Source organism: Podarcis erhardii (assembly GCF_964252035.2).
Source record: "Podarcis erhardii genome assembly, chromosome: 1".
NCBI lineage: Eukaryota > Metazoa > Chordata > Lepidosauria > Squamata > Lacertidae > Podarcis > Podarcis erhardii.
Genome location: NC_138497.1, coordinates 92,952,862 through 92,980,561, shown reverse-complemented (window position 1 = coordinate 92,980,561; position 27,700 = coordinate 92,952,862). Strand labels below are relative to the sequence as shown.

At 41.7% G+C, this 27,700-nt stretch overlaps 1 protein-coding gene across 3 annotated transcripts in view; it reads left to right on the top strand.

The window, feature by feature from the left end:
* The window catches only part of HSPBAP1 (HSPB1 associated protein 1), a 51,173-nt gene extending 26,554 nt beyond the window's left edge, over nt 1-24,619 (top strand). For all 3 annotated transcript variants that reach the window (XM_081872528.1, XM_081872526.1, XM_081872527.1), the window contains 5 exons: nt 3,199-3,335; nt 5,943-6,114; nt 18,033-18,116; nt 22,930-23,040; nt 23,819-24,619. In XM_081872528.1, coding sequence (XP_081728654.1) covers nt 3,199-3,335; nt 5,943-6,114; nt 18,033-18,116; nt 22,930-23,040; nt 23,819-24,358 — 1,044 coding nt within the window. In that variant the 3' untranslated portion in view covers nt 24,359-24,619. The remainder of the gene's footprint in view (nt 1-3,198; nt 3,336-5,942; nt 6,115-18,032; nt 18,117-22,929; nt 23,041-23,818) is intronic.
* The last annotated feature ends 3,081 nt before the right edge of the window (nt 24,620-27,700 follow it).

The window sequence follows — 27,700 nt, the reverse complement described above, 5'->3', positions numbered from 1 at the left end:
CTTTCAGCTCTACAATTCTATGAGTCTATGAATGAAAAGACCTTGTCTCTTCTGATTGCCAATCTAACTGGCTGGTAGGACTGCAGTCAGATTCTCTGCAGTCAATCTTAGTTCATATAGGTAATGTGCTCCCAAACCATTTAGGACCAAGAAAGTTGGAGAATTCTGTTATGTAGAGGAGGGATCTACAATACTGGTGTTTCTCCAGACTGTGGCCCAGAGGCCAGAAGTGTTTCCTGCTGCACAGTGTAATAAAGTTGGTGCTATTTGGTAATGATGTTTTCCAGAATGTACACATATATTACATACAAAATCCAAGACAAAGGTATAATGCTTGTGTTTCCATGCCATGGTGAGATATAAACCATGGCTTATAATGAATAAGCAGCATGCTAGGACCCCTGGATGGATATGCTACCTGCAACTATATGAAGGAAGGTCCATAGCTTAGCAGTAGAACCCATATTTTACATGCAGAAGGATCCAGGTTCAGTCACTTGCCTCTCCTGTTACAAGATCTTAGATAATAGCATAGGAGAGAGGTATATCTGAGGCCCTGGAGAACAATCACTAGCTGAAGAAGACAGCATGGAAATAAGTGGACCCCTGGCTTTGACTTGGCACAATGTGTTTTCATATTTACATAGTTGAGGAGGGTTATCATTTTTATTCTGTTCTTTAGATATATACCACTGGCTTGACTATCTTGCTGAACAAATTGGTAATTGATCAGCTGTCTTTTTGGACAAATTGTAGCCATTGTTTTAGGTGATTTGGCATTGAATCAACTGTCCATTAGATTAATTATACCAGCCAGGGTAGCACAGAGAGTGGCAAAAAGTGTCCAGGTATGCAAAAATTATTAGATATGTAGATCAAGACACAAACACCTCTTAAATAAATCTTGAGTATGGCAAGAGCTGACACTTCAAGCATTTTCCTTTCACATAAGTACCAGGTTAGTTTGGATAGCTTAGAATTGTATTTTTTTCCAGTTTAACAGATTTTACAAAGTAAATATTATGCATTTGGTACATAAAATGATAAGGGATCTGAGCAGAACTATTTTTACTTTTCATGGACAATTAATTTGCACCCTTCTTTTTTGGTTAGAGCACCAAATGTAAATTCTCCCCAGTAAGTTCAATTAATGGCTGCTTAAATAATGAAATGAGCCTCATTTCTGTACATCAGCAACCAAAATGCCATGAATTGCCTTTAAACCTTCATGGCATGTTGATTCCATTGTTTATTTTGAAAGAGTCCAAATTCCAGGTATATTGTTTTCTGCATAACTAAATGACTGCCCTCTGTGACATGAATACTACATTCATCATTTGAGGCACTTCTCTGGGTCTCCTACCACCTGAGGTTGGGGGTGTGTGACTGGAAAGAAGGTTTCTTCCAACTTTTGACAACCTGGTGCCTTCCATCTGCCCTAGGCAACATAATCAAGGATAATGGGAGTTGTAGTCCAAAGAGAGGTGGGTGGGGGTGGCCTGCACACTTTTTGCTTTGGGTCCCACCCCCTGCTGGCATGCAGCCCCCGATGTAGTGACAAATTTGCCCCCCTCCAATACCTGGGTTAAGAGATTGGAGCTCTACCAATTAAGGGTGAATAGTATCAAAAATTGAATGGCTACTATCCATTAAAAGACATCTGAAGGCAGCCCTGTTTAGGGAAACTTTTACTGTTTGATGCATTACTGTATTTTAATATTTTGTTGAAAGCCGCCCAGAGTGGCTGGGGAAGCCCAGCCAGATGGGCGGGGTATAAATAATAATTGATGATGATGATGATGATGATGATGATGATGGCTATCCTGTGCCTCCACAGTTGGAGGCAGCAATGCTTCTAAATACTAGTTGCTGGAAACTGCAGAAGGGGAGAGTGCTCTTGTGCTTCAATCCCACTTGTGGGTTTCCCACAGGCATCTGATTGGCCATTGTGAGAAAAAAGATGTTGGACTAGCTAGGCCATTGGCCTGATCCAGCAAGCTCTTCTTATGTTCTAGAAATCATACAGATTCACCAAACTGTGGTGACACTCTGATTACAAATTTCCTTTCTGCCCCCCCCCCCAGGTTAGTTAATTGCACATAGGGAATTATTTGTTTCCTCAGACAAAGAGTGTTAGTTATTTGAATAATAACTGGCCACTTAGGTTGGCCAGACGTTGGTGCAGTGGTAGCAGATGGAAACAGCCAATCCGTTTGCCTGTTCATTTGATTGATAGATTAAACATATATCCTGTTCCTTCCAAAGAATATGTGGTAAACACTATCCACGCCACAGAGAGAGTCCATACTTGTGAACAGTTACCTGGGATGACGCCTCTTTTTCTTGGATAGCATAGTCATCTGTACAATGGTGCCCCGCAAGACGAACGCCTCGCAAGACGGAAAACCCGCTAGAGGAAAGGGTTTTCTGTTTTGGAGGCGCTTCGCAAAACGAATTTCCCTATGGGCTTGCTTCACAAGACGAAAATGTCTTGCGAGTTCCTGCGGGGTTCCCCCCCCCTTTTCCTAAGCCCTAAGCCGCTTATCAGCTGATCCGCTGATCCGCTGATAAGCCGCTTATCAGCTGATCCGCTAAAAGCCGCTAAGCCGCTAATAGCGCTAATCCGCTAAGCTGTCAATGGGCTTGCTTCGCAAGACGAAAAAACCACTATACGAAGAGCCTCACGGAACGGATTAATTTTGTCTTGCGAGGCACCACTGTATTCTTCTGTCAAGTACTGAGAATTTTACAGCACATCGGGTACAAAAAATGATGATTAAATGGTTGCCTGTAACTCCCTAGCCAGTACTTACATTGAGGAAACCTACCACTTGGTGAATGGCCCTCTGAACCCACCACTTAATAGGCCACAAAGAATGATTTGACTGGCGTAAAGTGTACATATCTAGATTTAAAAGCTGCTTCCCTAAACAAGGCTCCCTTAGCTCTGCTAGCTCAAAGGTAAGCTCTATTGAACATAATTTTTCAGTTCTGATTCATTTCAGTGAATCTCTAATGGCACATATACCCTATGGCAATCTAATCGGGGGGGTGGGGGCGGGGAGAAGAGTAGATAGAGCTTTCTGAAGATGCTATACCCACAAAGGGTGAGAAAAAATCCAAGAGGAGGAGGGGGCTTAGTAACCCAACATATATTCAAAACATGATTGCTTTACCTGAAGTGTATCCTTTCAACAGGACATAAGATGGTCCGACTTTGGATTTCCTGAAAGAAATGGAAGAGAGAGTACTCTGTGGATTGGCTCAGCAAGAGCTAACACTCCTTGTCATTTAGACTCTTATGGGTGCAACTTGGTGCTACAAGTGCAAGGAAGGTATCATTAACTATACATTGCCATCTGTGCAACCAAATGTGATTGATTCCTGATGATGATTCCTTCTTTTTGAATGTTTAGTTGATGTTTTAATTTTCTCAGGCTTTTTGTGATTGGGAGAGCCCCGGGCTCATTATTAAGAAATAGCATTGTTCTCAAATGAGAAAATCAATATGAATTTCTCTTGATATTATTTATATGAAATATCTCGTTAATCTTGGAGTAAAGAGCTATGCTGAGTGTATATACTTCTCCTCCTGTCACACCAATACAGAGGTGCTGCTTTTCTGCACATACCTGACTCATGGAATTATACCAGTGCATTCTAAAGTTCTCTCTTTATAGCTGAGTCATGCCCAGTTGAATAATTTTAGACTTGGTGCTTACTGGTCTTATGGGGAGGGGGGAGGATCTTTAGATGGTAATAGGCATTATATCTTAAGTGCTGCCACAAGAGACGGAGCCACCTGGGTGTCATGGGGTAAGCTATTTCATAAGTTGGGTGCAGCCATGGAGAAGACCCCAATCTCTTGTCACAGCCAACTTTGCTTCCAGCATAGGCAGGATACCAGAACTTAGGCAGGAGATAGTTTGGTACAAGGAAGCTCAGTCTGTTATGTAGCCAGATCAGAGAGAGAGAGGCTGCATTTTCACTAATGGTCATAGCTGATTCATACTAGATGGCCTCCACACAATCAGAAGGCGTATGGGAGCCCCAAACAGTTTAGCATTTTCCTTATAAGAAAGGTGCTCCAAATTCCTGCTTATTTTGTGCATCCTTTCCTAAACATTTTCCAGTTCTATGCTGCCCTTTAATGAGATGGGGGAACTGTAACAGGACTTAGTACTTCATGTGTGGCTGTAACATGGATTTCTATCTCTTCTGTGTGTTGCACGTCAGTTGCCATTTTATTGCCCATTCACCCTCTCCAGTAAAATCCTTTCGGGGCTCTTCACAGCTTGCTTTGCATTTCGCCATCCTCTGGCCACCTTCTGAATAAGATGACTGCTACACCTTTTTTCTTGTCCCCCCCTTCTCCTTACAACATCTTACCTGGGAGGATGCAAGTCCAAAACGATACCTTACGCACAAAGTAACAGAAAGAATTGCTAGAGAAGAAAATGGTACAGAAGCTGGAGGGTATGACAATGAAGTGATGGTTGTCGCAGGAGGAAGGAAAGGGAGACAGCCTTGATCTGAAAGCCAGGCAGTGCCAATTGCTTTAATTGTGCTCATCAGATTGCCTTTTGCTTTTCCTGTCTATGGTGTCAATAAACATGTGAGAGCATCCCTCTTTTGTTAATTATGTGGCTCTTCTTAAATTCCATAAATTTGCTGCATGGGCTATTATTTTAATTACTTTTCCTTTTACTATTTCCTTCACTTAGACTTTTCTCCTTATAAAACTTTTTTATGTGCTCATTTGCTCTGCCTTGTGAATTGACAATTCAGCATTATGGATAAACACACACAGACACATTTTTAAAAAATAGCTTAATAACAGGATTGCAGGCCTGTTCCCCAAGATCTCTGAAATCAACTTGGATGTTTCACTAACCCTACAATCCTATCCATGCTTACCTGGATCAAAGCCTCATTAAATAACGAGAAATGTACTTAGAAGTAAACATGCATCAGAACCATAGGAAGCTGCCTTATACTGTAGTCCAGTAATATCTACTTTGACTCTCTCCAGGGTTTCAGGCAAACATGCCTTTCACAACTTCTGAAGCTCTTGACTTTAAATGTTCAAGATTGACCCTGGGACCTTCTGCATGGAAGGCATTTGTTCTATCAGTGAACTATGGCCACTTCCCCCAATTGCTAGGATTGGGTTGAACATGAAAGTAAATTAGACAGCAGGCTCCCTGCAGAAAAATCTTGCTTTATGTTGTTAGGTTCTTCAAAGAGAGAAGAAGCATGCACTTGCTAGGATTTTCATATTGTGCTAAACTCCCATACCCCCAAGGGCAGAGTCAGGAAATTCAAGCAATGGGGGTCTATGCACCACCCTGGCATTTTATGAGAGTTAGGTGTCTAAATAGACAGATTGCTTTCCTTGGACTAAAGTATGGTGAGCATAAAAGACAACTGAGAGAGGAGGAATAACCAAGATGCATGCAAAAATATAAACACTGGATATGCTGTATGTCTTAAATATATTGAAATATGGCACCCAAACTACTGGAAATATGTAAACTGGAAATCTTCCACAGTGGCGCACCTTTTGGTTTGGTTAGAAAAATTAAGATCCTGAGTAGAGTTAACACAAACTGCAGTATCAAATTCAATACAGAGTTGGTTTCTCAGAAGTAAAGGCAGAAGTGAGTCACTGAAGTTTGTCGTACATGTTGTCTCCCTTCATAGCTGTATCCAGGGAAATGTAGTCCTGACTCATAAATGTGTTGTTGTTTTTAAAGTGATGCTCCCCGCCTCCTTAAAATGGTGCGTGACCATTTAGTGCATTATGCTACTTAATAAGTGCCTGTTTTCCAGCTTCTCACAAGTCATAAATAGGATGCTCGTTTGTGGTATTGATAGACTTGTTTGTTTGCAGTTGCTCAGCCTAAATGGGAGACTGTGACTTGCATCATCTCTGCTTCCAGGAAAAGATGGCATCTCTACCCACCTGAAGACTCCAGTTTCCTTTATCCTACCAGAATTCCCTATGAAGAATCCAGCGTCTTCAGCAGGGTCAATGTGGTCAATCCTGATTTGAAAAGCTGCCCACAGTTTAAGAAAGCAAAGGCTCATGTGGTTACGCTTGAACCTGGCCAGGTAATTCCTGAACTCTAACTTTACTCTAGTTTGGAACGTTTGTTAAATATGAAATAGAGAGGGGGGTTGGGTGGGAGTAAACAAAGAAATAAAGAAAGCTGGGAGGAGGACCATGAGGTCTGTCTTACTTCTCCCAGTCTCACTAAAACGTTTTGCATTGTATGGTGATATATCCACTGAGCAGAGACTGTTCCTGCTGGTGGAAAGAGAGGCGAGGCAACTTACAGCAATATCCCTTTCCATCTGTAGTCCTCAGTGGCACCTCCCATGTTATTTCAAAGGATTCCCCAACCCAGAGCAGTTTTCCAGGGTCTATAGGAGACTGCAGGGGGAAGGTTTTTTTTAAATAAAAAAATCATTTTCTCCTGTTCCACCAGTGGGATTCCTCAAGCTAGATCTGAAGCCTTTGGGGATTGGAGAAGCCTTTTCGTTCACAGGAGGCAAAGTCTTCTGGATCTAACCTTGTTTGTTTACTGCCATTCTCTAGCAAGTGAAACCTTCCTGGCTCATGTTCTTTCACTTGTCTTGCAACTGGACCATCTAGAAAAAGCCACCATGCTTCACAGACATTTTACCCGTTAGTTTCTCTGAATCCTGTACTTAACAGGCTTCTCGGGCTGCTCTGAAACCATCTCATCTCTGCAACTCACAAGTTTTACAATGTATTCTTAATGAATAAGTGTGCAGAGCCAGCAAAGAGCTTTTACTTACGCTTTCGTGGTGATGGATAACTTCCATAATGGAAACACTTGCCCAGCAGCTACATCACTTGTATTTACAGCACGCATTAGTATTTCAGTAGAGAATCTCAAAGTACTCTTAACAAGGTCATGTGAAAGTTGATTAATCATATTTTACTGAGGAAAGGAGACCACAGTATCTGAAAAGCAGCCCTGTGAAGGATCTCTCAATGTGTCAGGCCATCAGTACTTAAGGGTCACTAGAATGCTCCTTTCAGATGAATTTCTCTATAGTAGATGTAATCACTTCTTTGCTTAACATGTAACTTACTGTACAAAACGGGCCGGTTTTCTCCGATTCAGATACCCGCTTGCTGGAAGTAAGTGCCACTGATTTCAGTGAGACTCACTTATTTATTATTTAAGTCTTTTAAGGGAATGCAGCACATTGATGGATTGATGGAATCTCAGCATCCTTTATTGTGTATCTTACAAGACAGGGAGGGTCCCTGGTGCCCCAAAACTCACAGGGATAGTTTTGGATAGACTTATCTATGGGTTAAACCACAGAGCCTAGGGCTTGCCAATCAGAAGGTTGGCGGTTCGAATCCGTGCTCCTGCCAACCTAGCAGTTTGAAAGCATGAAGTGCAAGTAAATAAATAGGTACCGCTCCGGCAGGAAGGTAAACGGCGTTTCCATGCGCTGCTCTAGTTCGCCAAAAGCAGCTTGGTCATGCTGGCCACATGACCTGGAAGCTGTACGCCGGCTCCCTCGGCCAATAAAGCAAGATGAGCACCGCAACCCCAGAGTTGTCCGCAACTGGACCTAATGGTCAGGGGTCCCTTTACCTTTCACCACCCTTTTATTTGTGGTCCTAAAGATTGAAGCAGCATGATAACCTGTTAAGGCTGTAAGGCTAACGTTCTCCAATTCTCTTTGTGACTTTTTTTTCTTTTAATGAGTTGTTTTATTAAATTTATATTCTATGGGCCGATTCAACTACTCCATTCCACTGGCAAGATTCAGCACAAGGACTCCTGTTGGTACAACAGGGCTTTTCTCCTCTTTTCCCTCATGTGCCCCCCACCCCGTGCCTCCCCCAAATCCACTCTGGAGAGTTGGGAGAACCCTGAGCACAATGTGGGGCAGTGGGGGTGGTGGTCGGGGAAGGTAAGAGATCATTCCTTTGGGTAAGCAGGAATGCTCAGGCTGATGGCATCTCCTTAGCATTGCATTGGATTCTACCCTGTGTCTGTCACCTGTAGCTGCATTTTAAAGTTACTGTGAAATCTGCAAAAAATAAGTTCTTTTTAAAATGCATTTATATTTCACCATTTGTGGTGGCCTAAAACACACACACACACACACACACACACACACACACACACACATATATCCCATACAAAATATCAAACAGTATGCTGATAACAATAAGAATAGCAACAGCAAAACATTTCAGTTCTTTGAATCAAATTTCATCATCTGCCCATTCCCCACAAAATAGAGGCCCCCTTTCCTCCTACACACACTCACTAAAAACAGTAAAGAGTAAAGTGTTTTCAGTGCCCACTGGAACATCTGAAGTTTTAGAAGTGGGCATGTATAGCATTCTGCTGTTATGGCACTTTCAAAGCTATTTTCAGCGTGTTCTGTTGTATAGCAAATTAACATTTTATACTGCATAATAAATGTATTCCCAGTGCCCCAAATTAAATGATTTTACTTCACAGTTTTTCTCTCCTGCAGCAGAGTAATGATCTTTGCTCATCATTTTGTTGATGTTTTCAATAGATGGTGTTTTTTGTTTTTCCTCAGTTGTGTTTTTTTAAAAATTGCCAACAGTGGGGCATTGCCTTGTTTTCGGGTTAAAGAATTCAATGTAGGCATTCTGTTTCAGTGATTAGGAATGGTAATGAAGCAGTAGTGTCACTGTTTTTAATTAAGCTTCAACTAATTAGAAGTCAAATCTTGTTAAAAATAGAAGGTTTAAAGGCCAGCTGCTTGTTCCAGTGCTCTGAGGTGCTACTTTGCAAAAGACATGCTAGTATAGCTTCTTCTTTTTTTTAATCTCTGGCAGCCACTGAGTGGACAGAGACTTGAAGCCAAGAGAACACATGGCAATGCTAGCCTAGGTTTCTACTTCAGAATGCAAGTGAGGACATAGAACCATAAGACCACAATACCCCAAGGACTGCCTCTCCCCATATGAACTGACCCAGCCCCTGCAATCATCATCTGCAGCTCTTCCTCATGCACCCCCTCCACGAGAGGTCGAGAGGGTGGGAACATGAGAGGAGTGGGCCCTTTCTGTGGTGGCTTCCCATTTGTGGAATGCTATTTCCAGGGAAGCTCACCTGGTGTCTTCAAGGCCATCTATTCCAGCTCCTTGCCGGTGCAGGAACCTCTCTGCTACAGCATCCCTGATAGGTGACCAGCAGGCAGGGGTGATATTTGAATTAATTGGGTCAGGTTCAAAAATAGCTTTGAACCATCTATAGGGCAGCCCTTCAGGTATTTGAAGGAATACACCTTCAGCTCCTCCTCCAGGCTAAACATACCTTTCCTAGTAGGACTTGGTTTCCAGGTCTCCCTCAGCACCTCTGTCGCCCTCTTCTGCACACGAAAGCTCATACCAAGAACTAACTTAGTTGGTCTTTAAGGTGCTACTGGAAGGATTTTTTTTTATTTTATTCCAGAGGATGATTGAATATACTTCCATGTAAATAATTCCCTGCTTATGGACAGGTAGCAGATCTGGAAGAAGCCTTCTAGCCTAGCTTTCTCCCTGCCCTGCTAATTTTCTGTGTACAGGGACCTTAAAGAAAATTAATGGAGCATGTATTCCTGCAGCCACCACTTTTTACCTGCCCTCTAAAGTGTTAAAATCCCAGGAGGGCTGTACTAAGCGATCCTTCCAAATGAGCAAAGCTAAGGAATTGTCTGCAATGAATGAATGCCAAGGCCCTTTAAGGCAGCCTGTCTCCCAGAAGAATAATGCCTGCTGGCTCTGCTCAGGCCTGTCTAGTATTGGAAGGGTTTGTGATGAAGCAATTTGATGAGAATCCCTTAGATAGCAAACGAATTGTTCTAACCAAATGCAAAGATTGAGCGTGTATTACAAATGCAATTACTTGAGGATTTGCAGTCAGCTTCACTTTGTGGTAATTTACAGTAATCTCTGTTTCTTGCTTGGCCGGGAACTGCATGCCTTGGATTAAGATGTTGTAACAATGCAGAATTGAAAAATAAAATAAAGATAAAGGTGTGTTTTGGTATTCAGGAGAGCAGCTGTATGCTAGCTGGATACTGGCTTTGAATATTAAAAGAAACTTAATGTGCCTAATGCCATCTTCTGGCCAATGTGTCTCATTCCACCACTCTTGGTTATATTAAATACATTCAGGATCCCTGTTTCAATATATATTCTAATTGCTTTTTAATGTTACCTTGGTCTTTAACTCTTAAGCCAGGATGAATAGAAGTAGATGAGCTAAATTCAATGCAATTTCATTGATTTTAAAAGATTTGCCTAGTCAGTTTGTAGGCTAATTTTTTTTTAGAAGCTTGAATGTGTCCTTTGAAATCTTAACACCCCCAATTAAAATGTTTGAAATGTCACACTATCCTTAAAACATCTGTGTGATCATCAGTGATGGCCAAGTTACTTCATAATTAATTCCATCTCGCACTTGCAAATGATAATTTCAGCATGTGGGTTTGTGAGCATAACTATGTGTTCAAAATGAGAGGTTCATTTGTGAGTGTCTGAAGTTTGTGTGGTGTCCGCCCCCCCCCCCCCCGCCGCCCCTATAGCAAATTGGCATCAGCTACCTACCTGAATTAAAAAGAATACTCTGGGAAACAAAAAAAAAAAAAATGGACAAGAGATGTGGGTAGCTGCTGATCAATAAAAAACTCATTTTCACACATTCATAACTCTTCTCTTTTGTGGAGCACAATTCATATAAATTGTAGGCTACACCCCCCACACACACACAAAAAAAGAGTATTTGTTTCATCAAGTTTGTCATCATATATGGAAAACGGATTTGAAATGGCATTGAAATAAATTGTAATCTTCATCTGACTTTCACTGAAAGATTTAACTTCATATCTCTTTAGAATACTGCCGCACATCAGCAAAATCAACCCTGCTCTGCCCTCCGAATAAACATGAAACTGCTCATGAGTTATTTCATTCTGTGTGAATGTGTTTGTTCTGCGACAAACATTCAAGACTGAGGACTTGCCCCTCAGAAATTGCTCTCTTGCTTTGCTAGTGATTTTTAACCCTCCTTGTAGGCAAGTAATGTCTTGCCTAATTTTGGACAGATTTTGTTTTTTGATGGGCAAATATATATATTGTAATATACACGTTCAGTACAAAAGGTGGGGACCTTTTGGTGAGACTGTCACAGCTTTTGGAACAAGACTAATGACGTATATCATGAACTTAGAAGGGACCTTCCGTAATGTTCCGTAATGGACACTTTTTTAAAGGCCTTTAAAATAAAACTTCCCCACATGCAGCCCTATTGATAACCCTATTCACACAGCATAACTGGTGAATTAACGTGTAGGAGGCGAAGAGGGGAAAGGGGATATGTCTTGCCCTGCAGCCTACACTCATTCTGTTGAATGTTCTGCAGGGTGTACAGTTACTCTGCCTAACTGGGAGACAGGAAAAACAGAGTTCCCTCCATGTCTTATGCACATAAAGGGGCTGCATTATTCAAAATGGCAGCAGGACCCCAGCTGTACCTCTGACATTTACACATTAGGTGGGGAGGTCTGAGCCAAGGAACCAAATGTATGTAGATATTTACATGAGCTGGATCCCTGACTGCTCAGGTAAGCTTCTATGGGAGCTGGAGGAGTTGCTGATTACGTTTGTTAGTCACTGTAAACAAAAAAGCCTCAAAGTAACTGAACTTTGCAAATAGATGAAAATCAAAAGCATAAAATTTCAAAACAATGTACTGTACTAAATTCCTAAAAGGCTCAGCCAACCATGCAATGAGAAGGGCAAGTCTTCTCTCACCCCACTAAAATAAAAGTACAGGCAGGCAACCCCCCGATTTGCACGGGGGTTGCATTCCAGGTCATCATGCTTGATGGAGGAGCATGTATAAGCCCATTACCCCCTATTACACTCCTTTTCCAGCCCCTGTGATACACACATGCATGGTCGCGTGTCAGTTGGATATGCGTAAATCAGCCATTGCCTTTACCACAAAAAAGGCTAACTTAACTTCCAAAGACCTGGGTAAAAATACATTTCTTAGCCTAGTGCCTGCAAACCTGGCAGTGATGGTCCCAGGCATGTGTCTCTGCATTTCACATATTAGGGGCTACCACTGAAAAGGTCCATTATTGTGTGGTCACTTTCCATGCCTGTCTCGGATGAGGCATGGACTTGGGTGGCGCTGTGGTCTAAACCACTGAGCCTCTTCTTGGGCTTGCTGATCAGAAGGTCAGCAGTTCAAATCCACGCGACAGTGGTGAGCTCCCATTGCTCTGCCCCTGCTTCTGCCAACCTAGCAGTTTGAAAACACACCAGTGCAAGAAGATAAATAGGTACTGGCGCGGCGGGAAGGTAAATGGTGTTTTCATACGCTCTGGCTTCTGTCAGTGTTCTGTTGCGCCAGAAGCAGTTTAGTCATGCCAACCACACGACCCAGAAATCTCTGTGGACAAACGCTGGCTCCCTTGGCCTGAAGAGAGATGCGTGCTACACCCCATGGTTGCCTTTGACTGGACTTAACCATAAAGGGGTCCTTTATCTTTACTTTTACTTCAGATGAGGCCTCTGATGAAGACTGCAGTATACCACACATAACACACTGCCGTGATCTGACCTAGAGGGTAACAGAGCATAGACAACTGAAACTAGAGTACCCCTCTGCAAGTAGGGCCACAGCTGGACCGCCAGCCAAAGAAGGGCTAAACATGTAGCCTTTCCTGGCTCAGTTATCCACACCTAAGGTGTGGATGTTGGAGTCAGGGCTGGGGAAGCTGCAACATTGAGGATGAGACCTGCATCACAGCCCCACTGCCCCCCCTTCCCCTTCCCCTTCCCCTTCCCCTTCCCCTTCCCCTTCCCCTTCCCCTTCCCCTTCAATACATGGACCTTGTTCACATGCATAACATTTACAGGGACCTCTAAAGTCCTGGTTATGAAGGGTGGGCCTTATATGCATAGACACCATAGAGACACGTGTTTGGAGAAAACATTTACAAAACTCGAAACATGCTTTGCCATCGGATTTGTATTCCGTCCACCAACACTCTCCTTTTTCACCTTTGATAACTTTACATTCCTTGCTGCTTTAATAAATTCTGGTTTTAACATTATGCTGGTATGCACAGATGTTCTCTTGGCTAGTTATTTACTATGCTTGGCTTGCAGTCAGAATTTGTAGCTGCACAGTAGTAAATTGTGCAAGGACTGGTTGCAAAGGCCTGCGTTAAATTGAGAAATACATTAGTTCATTGTTCTTGTCTACATTTGCACACCCCATAACCACACTTGCTCAGAATACCTTCTGGCCCTGTGTTAGCATGTCCAAAAATATCATGTACAAACTAGATATTGTTTCAAGGCGCTCTCTTGACAGCTGTTTTATTACTTTACGTTTTTTATCTCCTTTCCCCCCATAGTCAACCTTTCGTCTCTGTCCCATCTTTACTAGTTATCTCATGCTGCCTTTCCCATTTACCGTAAGAGTAGCATCTGTGTCTAAATACAGTGGTGCCCCGCAAGACGAACGCCTCGCAAGACGGAAAACCCGCTAGACAAAAAGTTTTCCATTTTGGAGGCGCTTCGCAAAACGAATTTCCCTACGAAATGTCTTGCGAGTTCCTGCGGATTTTCCCCCCTTTTTTCCCCCTTTTCCTAAGCCGCTAAACCGCTTATCAGCTGATCCGCTGATAAGCCGCTTATCAGCTGATCCGCTAAAAGCCGCTAAACCGCTAATAGCGCTAATCCGCTAAGCTGTCAATGGGCTAGCTTCGCAAGACGAAAAAAACGCTATACGAAGAGCCTCACGGAACGGATTAATTTCATCTTGCGAGGCACCACTGTAACTCTAATAGCATTATTACAGCAAGCCAGTAGAGGGTTGGAGGTGCTCTAATGTGTGCAGGTAGTTTCCTACCTTGCCCTAAAAAATTACTCCATTTAGTTCAGTGGTGCAACTCCCCAGCCCTGACACCAACATCCACAGCTGCTCCTTCCATTTAATTGAAAAAGAAAGAGAATGATGTGAGCAAGAGCTTTGTATAAGCATCACAACGCATAGGAATTCTGGATTGTAGAAGTGTCCATACTATATAATGTATGCATCTATATTGGAAAGAAAACATTTGAAGCACAAAACTGCAAACACATGTTCTTTTTCTCAGTGACAGCCTCGTGTATTTTTGTTCCAATGTTATTTTACTAGTTCCTTTGTCACGAGTATAACATTATTATTCTAAATTTAAGGGATCTTTAGACATGAATTCTGCTAACACATATAATAATCTCATTTAAAGTGACTGTGGGTGGATGAATATCTGAGGTATGTCTTTTAGACATACTGTACTGGCCTAGGCAACCCCAACATAGGTTATCTGAAAATCTGGTACACTATATAGCTGAAGGCTGCAATCCTATACCCACTTAACTAGGGATTAATACCCACTGAACAGAATGGAATCTGCTTCTGAGTAAACATACATAGGATTGCACTGTAAGCCCCATTGGTTGCACGCATATAGTTCAATTCCACAGAAATCCATGGGATTCAAAGGCACTTTAACACTTTGAATCATGTCCTTGGATATCTTTAAAACTGGAGAATTCTTATCAGTGTACATATTTCAGTAAACTAATTTACTATAATATAGTTACCACACAATAGTTCCTTTCCTATACTCTGATAGATATTTTAGCCCCTTAGTCCCTGTTTTTATGACCTAATAGTTTCTTATGACCAACAGTTTTCCATAGGATTAAAAATATTTATCCAAAATGCCCCAAATATTCTGATAAATGGGCCTGTGTTTTACATATACTCATCTCCCTGTGTAAGCTGCATGGTGCATCTCGGTGTGCACACGCTTGCAAAGAGTTGTTTTTAAATAATCACAGGTTTAGGATTAATGAGGTTTGGATAATGAGCTGGAGAGCAATGCATCAAAACAGCATTAACATATGCACCATTTAAAACATTGAACTGAAAGTATACACTGTTAATCATCTGCTAGAACAGCCGCCCCCAGCTCAGTGTCCTTCTGAAGCTGTTGGATTCCCATTAGCCCTAACCAGCATGGCCGCTGGTCAGAAATGGTGGTAGCTGGTACTCCAGAATATATGCAGTTTAGTGAAGACTATGCTAGAATGTAAATATAGACTTGGGGTGTGATCTAGTCAAAGATTAAGCACTTTTTAATTCTATCAACTTCACTGGGACTAGGAGATATTTAGGCTTTGATCCTATATACACCTGGGAACAAGTCCCATTGAACTCAGTGGAGCTTACTTCTGATGAAACATGTAGGATTGGACTGTTAGCAGGGTGCAATGAAATCAATAAGACTCTTAGTGAACTCACTGAGACCTAGAAGTGTTTAATTGGGGGGTAGTTTTATGTCCTTCATGCTTTGTTCCTCCTCACTGAATTTGGATTTGTATCAACGAAGGAAAATACATCAATGGAGGAAAAGAGTACATCAGAATTTTATTTTTGTCAGTGGATTTTTCAATGAAGTTACATAGCTGTATGTGGCAGGAACCTAGCATATTGCTCATGGATATTTCCTGAAAAACCCCTGTGGGTTTTCAGGATTGCTGTAATGTCTTCCATGTGTCTTCCTCCAAGAGGATAGTGCCAAAAGTATTTCTACAGTTGAAAATGCTGTTTGGAATTGGGTCTTTATTTGCTGCATTAGAGCAGCTACTGAAAGCATTTACTGAACATCACAGACTAGGGTCTTCTGGGGTTGCTTTGCTAAATGGTTCCTCTGCCTTGGGACGGCGGCTTTTTCTTTCAATCTAACCCTTGTTTATGTGTGCAATAGTTCAGGGCTAATAACCCTGTTTCAGATAAGAGGATTTGGAATGAGAGGTTATCAATGGGCTGGTCACTCTCTGTAGTAAATATTGGTAGAACAAGACTATGGAGGATGTTTTTAGCCTTGAGATAATTCCGCTTAGAAAACCAGGAGGAAGTAAAGCATTGTGAATACTATTATTGAGAAACTTTGTGTATGTCCTTGAAAAAATTATTGCAAGAGTGGATTTTTCAAAGGCCAAAATAATACCTAGGGACCCGTGTCCCAATGACCAATCTTCCTTCAGCCCTTAATCTCTTGATGCTGCTTTGAGCACTTGGTTTAAGGCAGCTTATAAACTGATCAATCAAATCAAATCATGCCTTAATTTTGCTCCTGTGTATTAGTGCTGACATTGCTGTGTGCTTAATGGAGATTCTGCAGCTGTTTGAACACTTGAAAGCATTTAATATTCCTTGGATGTACCTAATGCTGCTAATAATCTTTTTATGAATGATACTAAGATTATTACACCAGTTTTGGAGGTGGGATGGAAAATTATGGAGCTCTGTGGTCACCCGAGCTTCCCATGACACCCGAATCCTGGCTTTGTCCTGTGGAAGGTTTGGAGCCAGTGTTTTCTTTTCGGATAAGAGTCCTGGGAGAATTGGGGTCAGAAGAAAATTGAGTACAATAATTTGCAGGAACTGGATCTTGTGATTGTTCAGGGACCATAGCTCAGTGGTAGAGCACATGCATAGCAGGCAGAAGGTCTCAGGTTGCATCCCTAGCATCCTCAGCTAAAATAACCAGGTAATGGGAAAAGACATCTGCCCGAGACTCTGGGGAGCCACTGCCAACTAGCGTAAAGAATACTGGGGACCACACCAAGAGAAGGCTCTTGCTCTCCTCATGTTCTGCTTGTGGGGTTTCCAGAGGTCTTTGTTTGGCAACTGAGTGCTGGGCTAGTCAGGCCTCTGGTTCCTTTTGGAAGCACCTTGGTTAACTTGGTCTTATTGGCAGACTTGACTGCATCCTTGCTTACCCCCGACTTCAAATAATATACAACAATTACTTTCCTGACTTTCCCTAGGATTTTTTTTTAAAATGGTGCTACATTAGCTGTCTTCCAGTTCTCCAGTAAGGAGGTTGATTTTAGTGACAAGTTGCATTTTTCTGTTAGAAGATTAACCAATTTCACAGTTCTTTAAGAACTCTCAGTGATGCCATACGGTCCTGGTGACTTGCTAATTTGTACGTTGTCAGTTAGCTGCAGAACCTCATAGAGTCACAGAATTGTAGACTCATATTACTCTTATTTGATTCAGTTAATTGTTTCATTTAATGACTGCAGCTTTTCATTATTGTTGTATTAATGCATAGCTTCGATAGTATCTATTTTGTTAATTTTCTTTTATTATCTGTTGTAAGTATTCATTTGAATGGAAGAGAGGGATAGAAATATTAAATAATATAATCTCATAATAATAATAATTCTTCAAATGCTCTCTCCCAAAAACTGGTTTGGGCTGACTTCAGATATGCAATAAGAAGAATTCAAATTATTCCTTTAGCTTTTCTTTCATTTCCCCATCTTCCTTTAATAATCATTTTGTACCCTTAGCATCTAATGAATGAACTGCCTTCCTGGTTCCTGGTTCTAGCCCCCAAATCCCATTCTTCTCTATTCTCTTTCCTCTACCGAACCCTGTATTTATTTATTTTTTAAGGTGAAGGTAAAGATTGAGATTGACCTGGGATGAGACATTCTGGCGTTTCCTCCCCTTCTTATGTCAGATAAGAAGGGAAGTCTGGACAAGCTTGTGACAGGAAATCCTCCTGCACTTTGGTCTCACTAACATGCTGCTCTCACCCTGCCATTTCACACAGAGGGGGAACTTGTTTTGCTGACAAGACTGTTTAAAAATTGTTTCCAGCGGAGGTGGGCTAGTTGGAGTTTGCATTTTGAACCTAGCAATGAAAGGCTGGCAGAACCAGATAAGATCCATGTCAGACAGCCTAAGTACATTATACAGCAGACTGCAAATGCAGAGGAGGATCAATTGGAGAAGTTTAGAAACTGCTGCTGAAAAATATATTTTTCAAGGTGATTTTTTTTTTTATGTCAGGGAAACGCTGTAGTTGCACACAAGGGGTTTTATGACTTTTTAAATTCCTTTTCTTCTTCTCCTCCCATTCAGGTCCTGTTTGTTCCCAGACACTGGTGGCATTACGTAGAATCCATTGACCCAATCACTGTTAGCATAAACTCATGGATTGAACTGGTAACTATCCCCCCCCCATTGTTTATCTCTTAAAACCATCAGGCACACACACGGCCTGAATGTTCACAGATGGACATGACATCTGGAAATGTGCTGGAGTAGTTTATAATAATGATCTAGCTACCTATTTCCATACACCCTACTAAACATACTTGACTGCAATGATCACAGGTTCTTTCCCTTGCCACCACTGACCTTCCCCTTCCCATGTTGTCTCCCCTGCCTTGGAATTACATAGATTGTAAGCCGCTCAGGACAGAGACCTGTCTCTTACACTTTGTAATGTGTAATGTACATAGATGAGGCTATATAAATCATCACCCACATACTGTTGGACTCATATCAACTCTAGCCAACATGGCCAGTAGTCAGGGCTGGGAGTTGGAATCCAGGAGGGCCACATGTACCCCACCCCTTGCTGTAGTTTATTTTTGTAAGTGTGGTTTAAAAGCTGAGCGTATTTTCATCTCTCTCATGAAATTTCCAAGAAACAGCCTTTGGAGACCAGGACAGTACAAGCTAGAGTGGGTGGAGAGGACCAAAAGTGAAGATGCTACTAGTGTGTCTTTTTAGTTAAAATGTCTGCTTCACTTTGATGTAGGTGTCATATTATCTTCTTCCCCCCACAACATTTACATCCCATCTTGTCTTCTACCATGGAACTCATGGCAGTCTATATATATATATATGGTTCTCAGGGTGATCCATCAACAGTGGCCAGACCCAGATCTGCTTAGTTTCAGCAAAATGGGGGCCTCATGTGCCTTCATGCCATGTAACTTGGAACTGAATCTGACATCCTGAAAATCCCAAGGCTTGGTAGTATTCTACACAGGATGCCTTCCTCATCTTTTTACAAAATGGCATATGCTCTTGAAGTCAAAGCTAAGCAAACATTAGTGTTTTGTAGTCTCCGGTATTGCTTGAATGCAGCATGCTGGACAGAAGTTATTAACTATCTCCCAAAATTAAAAACCTCACAAACAGTTTGGAGGCTTCGAGCTAATAAGTTGACTGTGGGCACTGCTTAACCTGAGGAATGCCTGCACGTCGTCTTTTTGGTGACAGTTGATTATACCCTATTATCCCTGGAGATGACAGCAGCATTACTTTTTAGGTGTCGGGCTATCTGTCTTAGAAAAATAATGCGTGACACGGGTGTTAAAATGTAATATCAAGAACATTTTCATTATTCACTCAAGCAGTTCTCCAGCTTCCAGCAATAACCAGCTGTTACCATGTTGATATGATAGGTGTGTGTCAAGCCCACTTCAATAGCCTTACTGATACAATTAATTATTTCGCTGAGACCTTATAATAAAGGATAAAGTTTTAATTTGTTTTCAACACACTGAGACCACTTCAACTCTTGCTTCTTATGGTAGGGGGGGATTAATGCTATTCATGGATACTTTGAGGCAAAATGAACTTTCCAGGCTTGCAACCCCTTGAAATGCTTTAAGAATGTTCATGTACCGAGGTAAGCTAGCCTAAATGTGTACATACTAAAATGTGAATAGATGAGCTGAAAGGTTTCAGGCTTATGAAGCTGCATTGCAGTGATATCAAAATGTCTGCAGGAAAGGACATGTAAAGCCACTGAAGTCCATTTTCCTAGGAAACAGCCCACCTGCTCTGAATATAACAGGTACAGACCCCAGATCTTTTTCTGCATATATACTTCACAATCAGACCATATGATGAATTTCTTAGTCTTAAGATTATAAAATTATTGCTGGTAGCTCTAAGACTACATAGCCCATGATACATTGTGACTGTCCATGAAATAAAATCATAATGAAAGCTACCTTAATTGTTTAGAATGGAGCAGAGTATTTGAAAAAAAGAACTGTAGATTATAGTAAGATTGTCCGTAATTCCTAACATCAGTTTTATATTACAAGTCTCTGGCACTACATTTTAGTTCAATTTTACATGAGATTCCCTAGCAACTGCCCTGATGTAAGACAATGAAGTGGTCCTTCTGCCAAGCTTTCTTTTTCCTAATCACAATTAGTATTTTGCTCTGGGTTCCTAGGATTATTGAGCACATCGAATCAGTTGTTCCCGAACTATTTAATAAAGGGAACTTACCAAAGGAAACAGTACCTTGTCGCACCATGTCTAGGAGTTTATACAGAGTTTTGGGACTGCGGTGGTGATGGTGGTGGTGATATTGCGTAACTCATAAAAATGACTCAAAGTGACTTGCAAACACAGTAGAAGTCCTAAAGCCATTTGCAGTAAACACAATCAAGAAAAACTTAAAAAGCAAACACACACATATCTAAAGAAAGAAAAGGCAAGTCTAGCTTTTACTGCACGACTTCAGCATGAGTTGATAGAGATAGCAAACAGAGACTGATGCTGGACCAGCAAAGGCTGTCTAGTCTGTACAAGTTGCAATCCTCCTTTGATAACTTTGAACTAGATCAATCTGGGGTTATTTGTTTGATATAGATGTGATATGGCACCATCAGAAATGCTAACAGTTTATTCTAGATAGTGCTTCCTTTGCTGGCGCAGTGATAAATAGTAGAGATGAAAGAGGAATGGGACGGTAGGTAGAGGAAGGTAGATTTTATGCAGTTTCCATGGGGAAGGAACAAGCATCTTCTTATACACCACCTTCAGTTTCCTTCCAGCCAAACTCAAGCAAGCCAGCCCCATTTCGTCAATCTGCCTCCATCTTACTATTTGCTATGGTGCCAGGAATACCACGTTACACGTTGAATTTGCTTGTCCTTGCCCATAAACAGTCCTCCGAACCAAAGCAATTCACTTAAACAAGAAAGCCTGGCCTGCCTGTGTGTCTCATCCTGATGAAATCCTAAATTAGTCTTTGTATTTCACTGCCTAAAGGCACTCAGAAGAGACATGACAGCTTGTAACATGTAAGAATCAATTACTGGATTCTTGTTTCATCTTTAAAAGCTGTGTGCTGGTATCCTTCGTTAAAGACAACATTTGCTTTCCCCCCCTGCTGCTGCTATTTAAGGTTGCAATAATACATCAGTGGGTTGGTGATACTGTCAGATGACAGTATGCTCCCTGGAATTTAAAATGATTTAGTTTTGCATTTGTAATAGCTCCCAAGGCATTTGCTGTCTCTCAGAAATATCCTTTGTGTCTTAGCTTAAGTCATTTAGAGATACAATTTTGGACATACCTTTTTGATCTTTCTGAATTAAAGACCCTATACGTTAGACAGCATCCCTGTAGTATAAATTAAGGTTCACAAGACTCAATTAACTTAACAAGACGCTAATACAGTGTATTGTCCGCCAATTAGAAACATGTAATTGCTTGATCATGTGGCTTTTATGGGCATATTATGCCTAGCTATGATAATAAGGGATGTTAATTCCCCACCCCACCCCCAAGTGTATGTGCTGGAAATTAGAGATCTCTTTAACATGAAAGTCTTCTTTCCTTCAACTATTGCGTCCAGCCTTGTGCAACAGGGCTTTCCTCCCATCTCCTTCCACCATGTGCCCCCGAGATTGGTTTAGGTGGCGGAAGAACCCTCAGAACAGAGCAGGGGGAGGTGAGGGGGGGTCGTTCATGCTTGCCCTGATGGAAAGATCAACATAGCACAATATTAAATTCTTCCCTTGATTTGTGTATTGTACAGGAAGTCATTATGTCCCCAATCCTGTGTTGCTGGACCCCCCATCATCCCCAGTCAGCATGGCTGATAGTCAGGGGGTCAAAGGAGTCACAGTCCAAAAATATGATGTAACCTAAGATTAGGGACGCCTTCTCTAGTACTACTGGGTGAGTTCCAGGATGAGGATTCTTCAGAGGTTCGGGGCACCATAGCTCCCGAAGATGTCAGTGGTGTGAAAGGTGAAACCAATAACTCTGAGCTGCAGTCCCCCTCCATTCAGTGACTATAGGTCGGTAGAAGACATGCAGAAACTCCCAGGTTTTATCCTTGACACCCCCAGTTAAAAGGGCCAGGTAGCAGGTGGTGGAAAAGAAACATGTGCGAAACCTTGGAAGAGCTGCTGCCAGTCAGAGTAGACAATTTTTGTTGTTGTTGGCATTCATCTGTATAAGAGACAGGTCTTTGTTCTGAGCAGCTTACAACTAATATAATTGCAACGCAGGGGAGACAACAAAGGAAGGGGAAGAGTTTTCCTTCTCCTAGATGGGCTTCTTCCTGGGTTAATGAGCTTCATCTGACCCCCACTTCCTTCTACTGCTATGGAATTCAACTTCTTCCTAGAAAATAAATAAACCCCAGCTTTCATTAAAAAACACAACATCCTAGTCATAAAGGTTGGAGTATTGGTGGAAAGACTGGTGAAGTCTCAGAATATGCCACTGAACAACAATTGCTAGAGAGCAACAGCAGGAGAAGACTATTACTTGCATGCCCTGCTTGGTGGAGAAGTTAAACAATCTGAATTGGTATAAGTCCGCTTCTGTGTTTCCAAGTTGCTTGAGAAATTTGTGAGATTTGTCTTTTCTGGAAAAGTTTTTTTAAGACAGGATGGATAAAAACCCATCACAGAAGAACTAATTCTGCCCTAGTACTTATGTTATGGGCTGCCCTTGCAAGAGGTGTCTTCATTCACAACCCAAAGTCCAGGAACAGAAACTGAAAGCAAAAACATGGCGTTTTGTACTTCTTTGTAGTGATTTTTTGCTTTATCAGTTCCACTAAAGAAGAGTGGCTGGCTCAAAACACATTGGGCTTGATCAATCACCTCTTCATTGCACCTCTGAGTTTCCCTCTCTTCTTGTTTCTGCTCTTCCTTTCTATCCATTCCAGTTATCACAATGTTAGCTTTCGTTTCTCTTGTAGGATGCAGATCATGAAGCCCGTGTAGAAGAGGCAATAACTCGAACGCTGATATGTGCAATCAAATCTGCTGAATCCACCAGTGCATCAGATTCCTGGCTCAACCCCACAGAGGTGAAGTTCCGCATGAATAAGCTGTGGTTTTCACTCCTTTGACCCAGTGACATTTTTGTTTCCTAAACTGCAAATCTATGCTCCCTCACTCCCCCACCTTTGCAGCTGAATTTTTAGTAACTTTGGCATGGCAGAGCCTGAGTCTTCATGGCTGCTCCCCATTATCTTGGTTTAACTCCTCACTGGAAGCGTACGCCGTGTCTTTCAAGGATTCCCTCCAAGTCCAGAGATTCAGAAGTGCAGATTGCACAACTTGTACATATCTAGCCATTTGCCCTGTATGTAGTAGGAATGGTCAGGGGATCCAGCACAGTTAAGAGTGTGGGTGTGTGCACTGCATGGCTCTGGGATTCCATTCAGTGCACATTCAGTTGTTCTTAAGTCCACCCTAACATCATCACATATTACTGTAGAGACCAGTGCTTTATGGTAAGGAAGCACTTTGAAAGGGATAGTTTAAGTTTATTTGACATTCGCTTTTTGCAGGCAATAAATATGCCACACAAACTCAGGCTTGCACAAGTAGCTCTTGCTTAACCAGTTTCCTCCTTTGCTTCAACAGAAGGGAAAGTCCCATGCACGCAATGTCTTGGCTGGGCTAGTGGGCCACCTTGGTTGAAATGAAAGCAAGCAGAAAAGCACCCAAAGAACACAATAGGGTGGCAAAATAAAGTGGAAGTAATGGGGATATATGAGAAGGACAAAACATATAAACAAATCCTAAGATCAGCATAGAAAGTATCCCCTGTTTGTACACTGAATGTATTTTATTTTCTAGGTTGAAGTAACTTCCCATGAAACCAATCTTCAGTATGTAAATGGGGCTGTTTCTGCATATTTAGAGCATCAGAAGACTAGTAAAATTGAAGACATGAACCTTAGAACTGAAGAGGTTAATCAATACCCATGTAAAAGAAAGAAGGTCCAAGGGAGATCAGAACCTGAAGGCTTCCAGTTGATGTCCCATGAATCTAGCCTAACCGTGATCAAAGGAAAGAAACTGGAAAAAATTCCGTTTGGACATAATCTTTTTCAGGTTTTACCACAATTCTGGGAAACAGATTCAACTGGTTCAGCTGAAAATGACAGTAAAGGGTCTCCAAATGCGAATGATGAACACTTTGGAAAATTGCATTGTGCTGGGAAGACATCAAAAGTGAATGGTGATTCTGGAGCATTAGTAGATCAGAAGGATCCAGGATGTAGTACCATCTCTCCACAAGCAGTTATTTGTACAAATGATTTGCTAGATTGTGTGCTAAATCCCCAAGCCATCCGTTTAATGGCTCAACTTTTGATAGAAAGAGCAAGTGTTTAAAATGTGTGCTTTTCTGAAAATAAAAAAAACGAATGACAAGTACGTTCTGGAGGTTCCACAGCTTCTGTACTAAAGAATTCTTAGCTGCACATCAGCATCAGCTCAACTGCAAACTTCCAAACAATACAGCAGCTAACTATGTCAGGGCTTTTGTAACCATTTCCCATGGGGTAGCTAACTTTGTGTGTTGCAGCAGAAGCAACAGTCTTTTGGTACCTTAAAAACTAACAATTGTCTTTATGCATAAAAATAGAAGAAGAATCCTGCTGGATCATTTATGTTTTTTGTCAGAAGGCTAAGACAACACAAATCATTGTCAAAATATATAAATAAATTGTTTATTTTAAGACAACAAAAATGTTTTAGGAAGGTGCTTCACAAAGCTTTTGCATCATCTTGGGCCAGGTCTAGCTGGTTGAAGCTGGATGAAGAGCCAGAAATTATTACCTCCTGTCTTGCCCAACAACCCCATTAACATACCATAATTACAACCTTCCAGTGCTTTAGGTTGCAATTCTAAGCACATTAACCTGGTGCTAAATCCCACTGAACTCAATGACGCTAAGGCTGTATACACATTACATATTAAAACACAGCTAGGTTGCTCTTTTTCTCAGTTTGGATAGTTTGAGGGTGGTTGGGGGGAGTCATCAAAATGCAGTAATTCAGGACAGGATAAATACAAGGTATGGATTGTGGCTAATGTGTATCTACTGCTTCCCAAGCAGGCATGCACAGGATGCTTAGTAATGGGGAGTGCTTAGGCAGTCTATGCAGTTCCCTGAGAGGAAGTTCACAGTGAAACTTAATTATTGTGCTATGTGTCTGGACCTCTCTGCTCAGAGGGTAGCAAACATTTTCATTTCTATACTAGTGTGCAAACTCCTCCATAGACATATTGAGAATTTCAATACAGCTATTGCAATTCACTCTCTTTCGCCCTGCGGGTGAACAATATTGTTTCTCATGGGTTTGTCTCTCCTCAGTGCACACCCTTTGTTTCCTTGCAGTTACATTTTGCGTGTCAAGCCACCCCCTCATTGGAAATAACTCACACAAGGACACAGATATTAGGTTTGTGTTATTGGACAAATTTTGGCCACAACTTTATTGAAATTACAGAATGTGAGGGGTATTGGCTTAGGCATTGATTGGACCTGACTATATATCTGACTCCTGCCCATTGTGCAGGAAGTTCCCAGTAAGGGTAAGCCACCGGTAGGGGGAGCCCTGTCGATGTGGACCAACTCAAGCTCCCCCTGGTTTTCCCGTCGGGGTCATGTCAAGGCCTTAGCCCCCCCCCCAGCTGGGCTTCAGACTAGAACAACACCCCCGGATTCCTTTAACGGAATACCCTTAAGCATGGAGGGGTAGGTGATGGCCACACCTCCCCTCCCCCACACAAGGTCAAACAATGCCTAACCGCAACCCTAACAAAGTTGTGATGATTGCTACGAGGTAGGCAAAAACCAAGTGGCCAGTGCCAATTTGCCAAGTGGAAAAATTCCTACCAGGCCCCTCGGACAACCAAGGCGACCAACCGAAGTCCATAGCAAGGCCATTGCCTAACCTGCAAAATAGGGAGGGAGGGTGGGTGATTGAGGAAGCGAGCCAAAGAGGAAGTCCTCTGGCTTGCTCCTCCATTTAAACGGCCCCGTGGCTGGGATCCCCCAGGCAACGGGGGACAAGTTTCCCCGCCCCCGGTGGGGAGTGGGTGGCCACCGCAACTCCTCCCCACTGGGAAGTGGAGCAGATTTACTAATTAACATTTATTTGACACTATAAATAAGCTGTCTCTAAATATAATTTTTGCTCTTTGAGAGAATTGCTATGGCATTCTCTGCATTTGTATTGATTTGATTTATCCACAAGTGATTGCTCTACGGTCACTTGCGTGTATTAACATTTTGACCATGAACCGATTCTGAAGGTTGCCCTGACTTTGGCAAGCATGTCACAAAAGCCACAAAACTCCTCAAAAGGCCCTAATTGCCTTGTTTAAAGAAATATAATGATTTGTGTCCTAGTAGCTCTAGGTTCCTAATAAGCCAGTGTCCTCCGTTTCCTACTGTTAAGGACAAGGGTTTTGACAGTCTCCTAGTTACAGTAGTCTCCTGGCATGGTTTATTATTATTATTAAAGAAAACTGTTCCTATTAGATGGCAAAACCTTGATTTCTTCTGCTACTTAGTTTATTGCCTCTGTTCTCCATGGACATATTTGTCATTATGCAGACCAGAAATATATACTGTATGCAGTATATATATATGTATGGAAGATTGTGTTGAAGTTGACCTTATGTTCAAATGTACTACTAAGGGCATTGAAGCATTGCTAAAGGGTGATTTATAGATACATTTTACTGCCTCGGGACAGGTTTTTAAATGTATACAGTCGTTTAAGAACAGTTTAGTTTATGAACAACTTGGATTAAGAACGCTGCAAACCTGGTTCACAAACCAAAACCTGGTAGGTGTTTTGGTTTGTGAACTTTGCCTTGGAAGCAGAAGATGTTTCGCTTCCTGTTGAGTGTGTTCCATTTGTAAATTGAGTCCCCTACTACTATGGGAAAGCACGCCTTGGTTTAAGAATGCTTTGATTTAAGAACGGACTTCCGGAACGGATTAAGTTTGTAAACCAAGGTACCAATGTACTACCAATTGCAAACTGCAGCAGTGATTGTTTCTTTGCTGGCTGATCACATGATCTCTCAACATATTACTCTTCAGTTCTGATATTTCTACCACATCGAAACTTAGCGATTTTTGCTCCAACATCCAAGACTAATAATAATCTAATCTAACATTGGCCTTAGTTTTAATTGTGCTGTAGATCAGGGAAGAAGAACTTGTGGCCCTCCAGATGTTAATGTTAGCTCTCATCATTTCTGATCATTGGCTGAGACCGATGGAGTTGTAGTCCAACAACATCTGTAAACCATTCCCTAGCCGTTCTGTAGATTATCACCACTCTTGTTTTCATGGGGGGATCACTTCTAGATTATCCTTATAGACGGCAACAAAATTAAAGAACAAATAGGAAAATGTTGCATATAGGAAAGAAAAGTCAAAGGTTCTTTTACATGTTTGTGTGAGATGGGATACAAATAAGTTGGCAGGAACTCTGGAAAAAAGGCTTAGACTACTGTAATGGATAATAAACATATTGTGAATGACCCATGTAATAAGGTGGCACAAGAGACTAACAGAACTTTGGGAGATACATAGCAGTAATGCAGCTGACACTATATCACCAGTGTTTTTAAGTGCTAGAAGTGACAGGATCAATATGGGACTTGAGTGTTCAGAAACTTCAAATACACAACTCTTTATTGGCATAGGT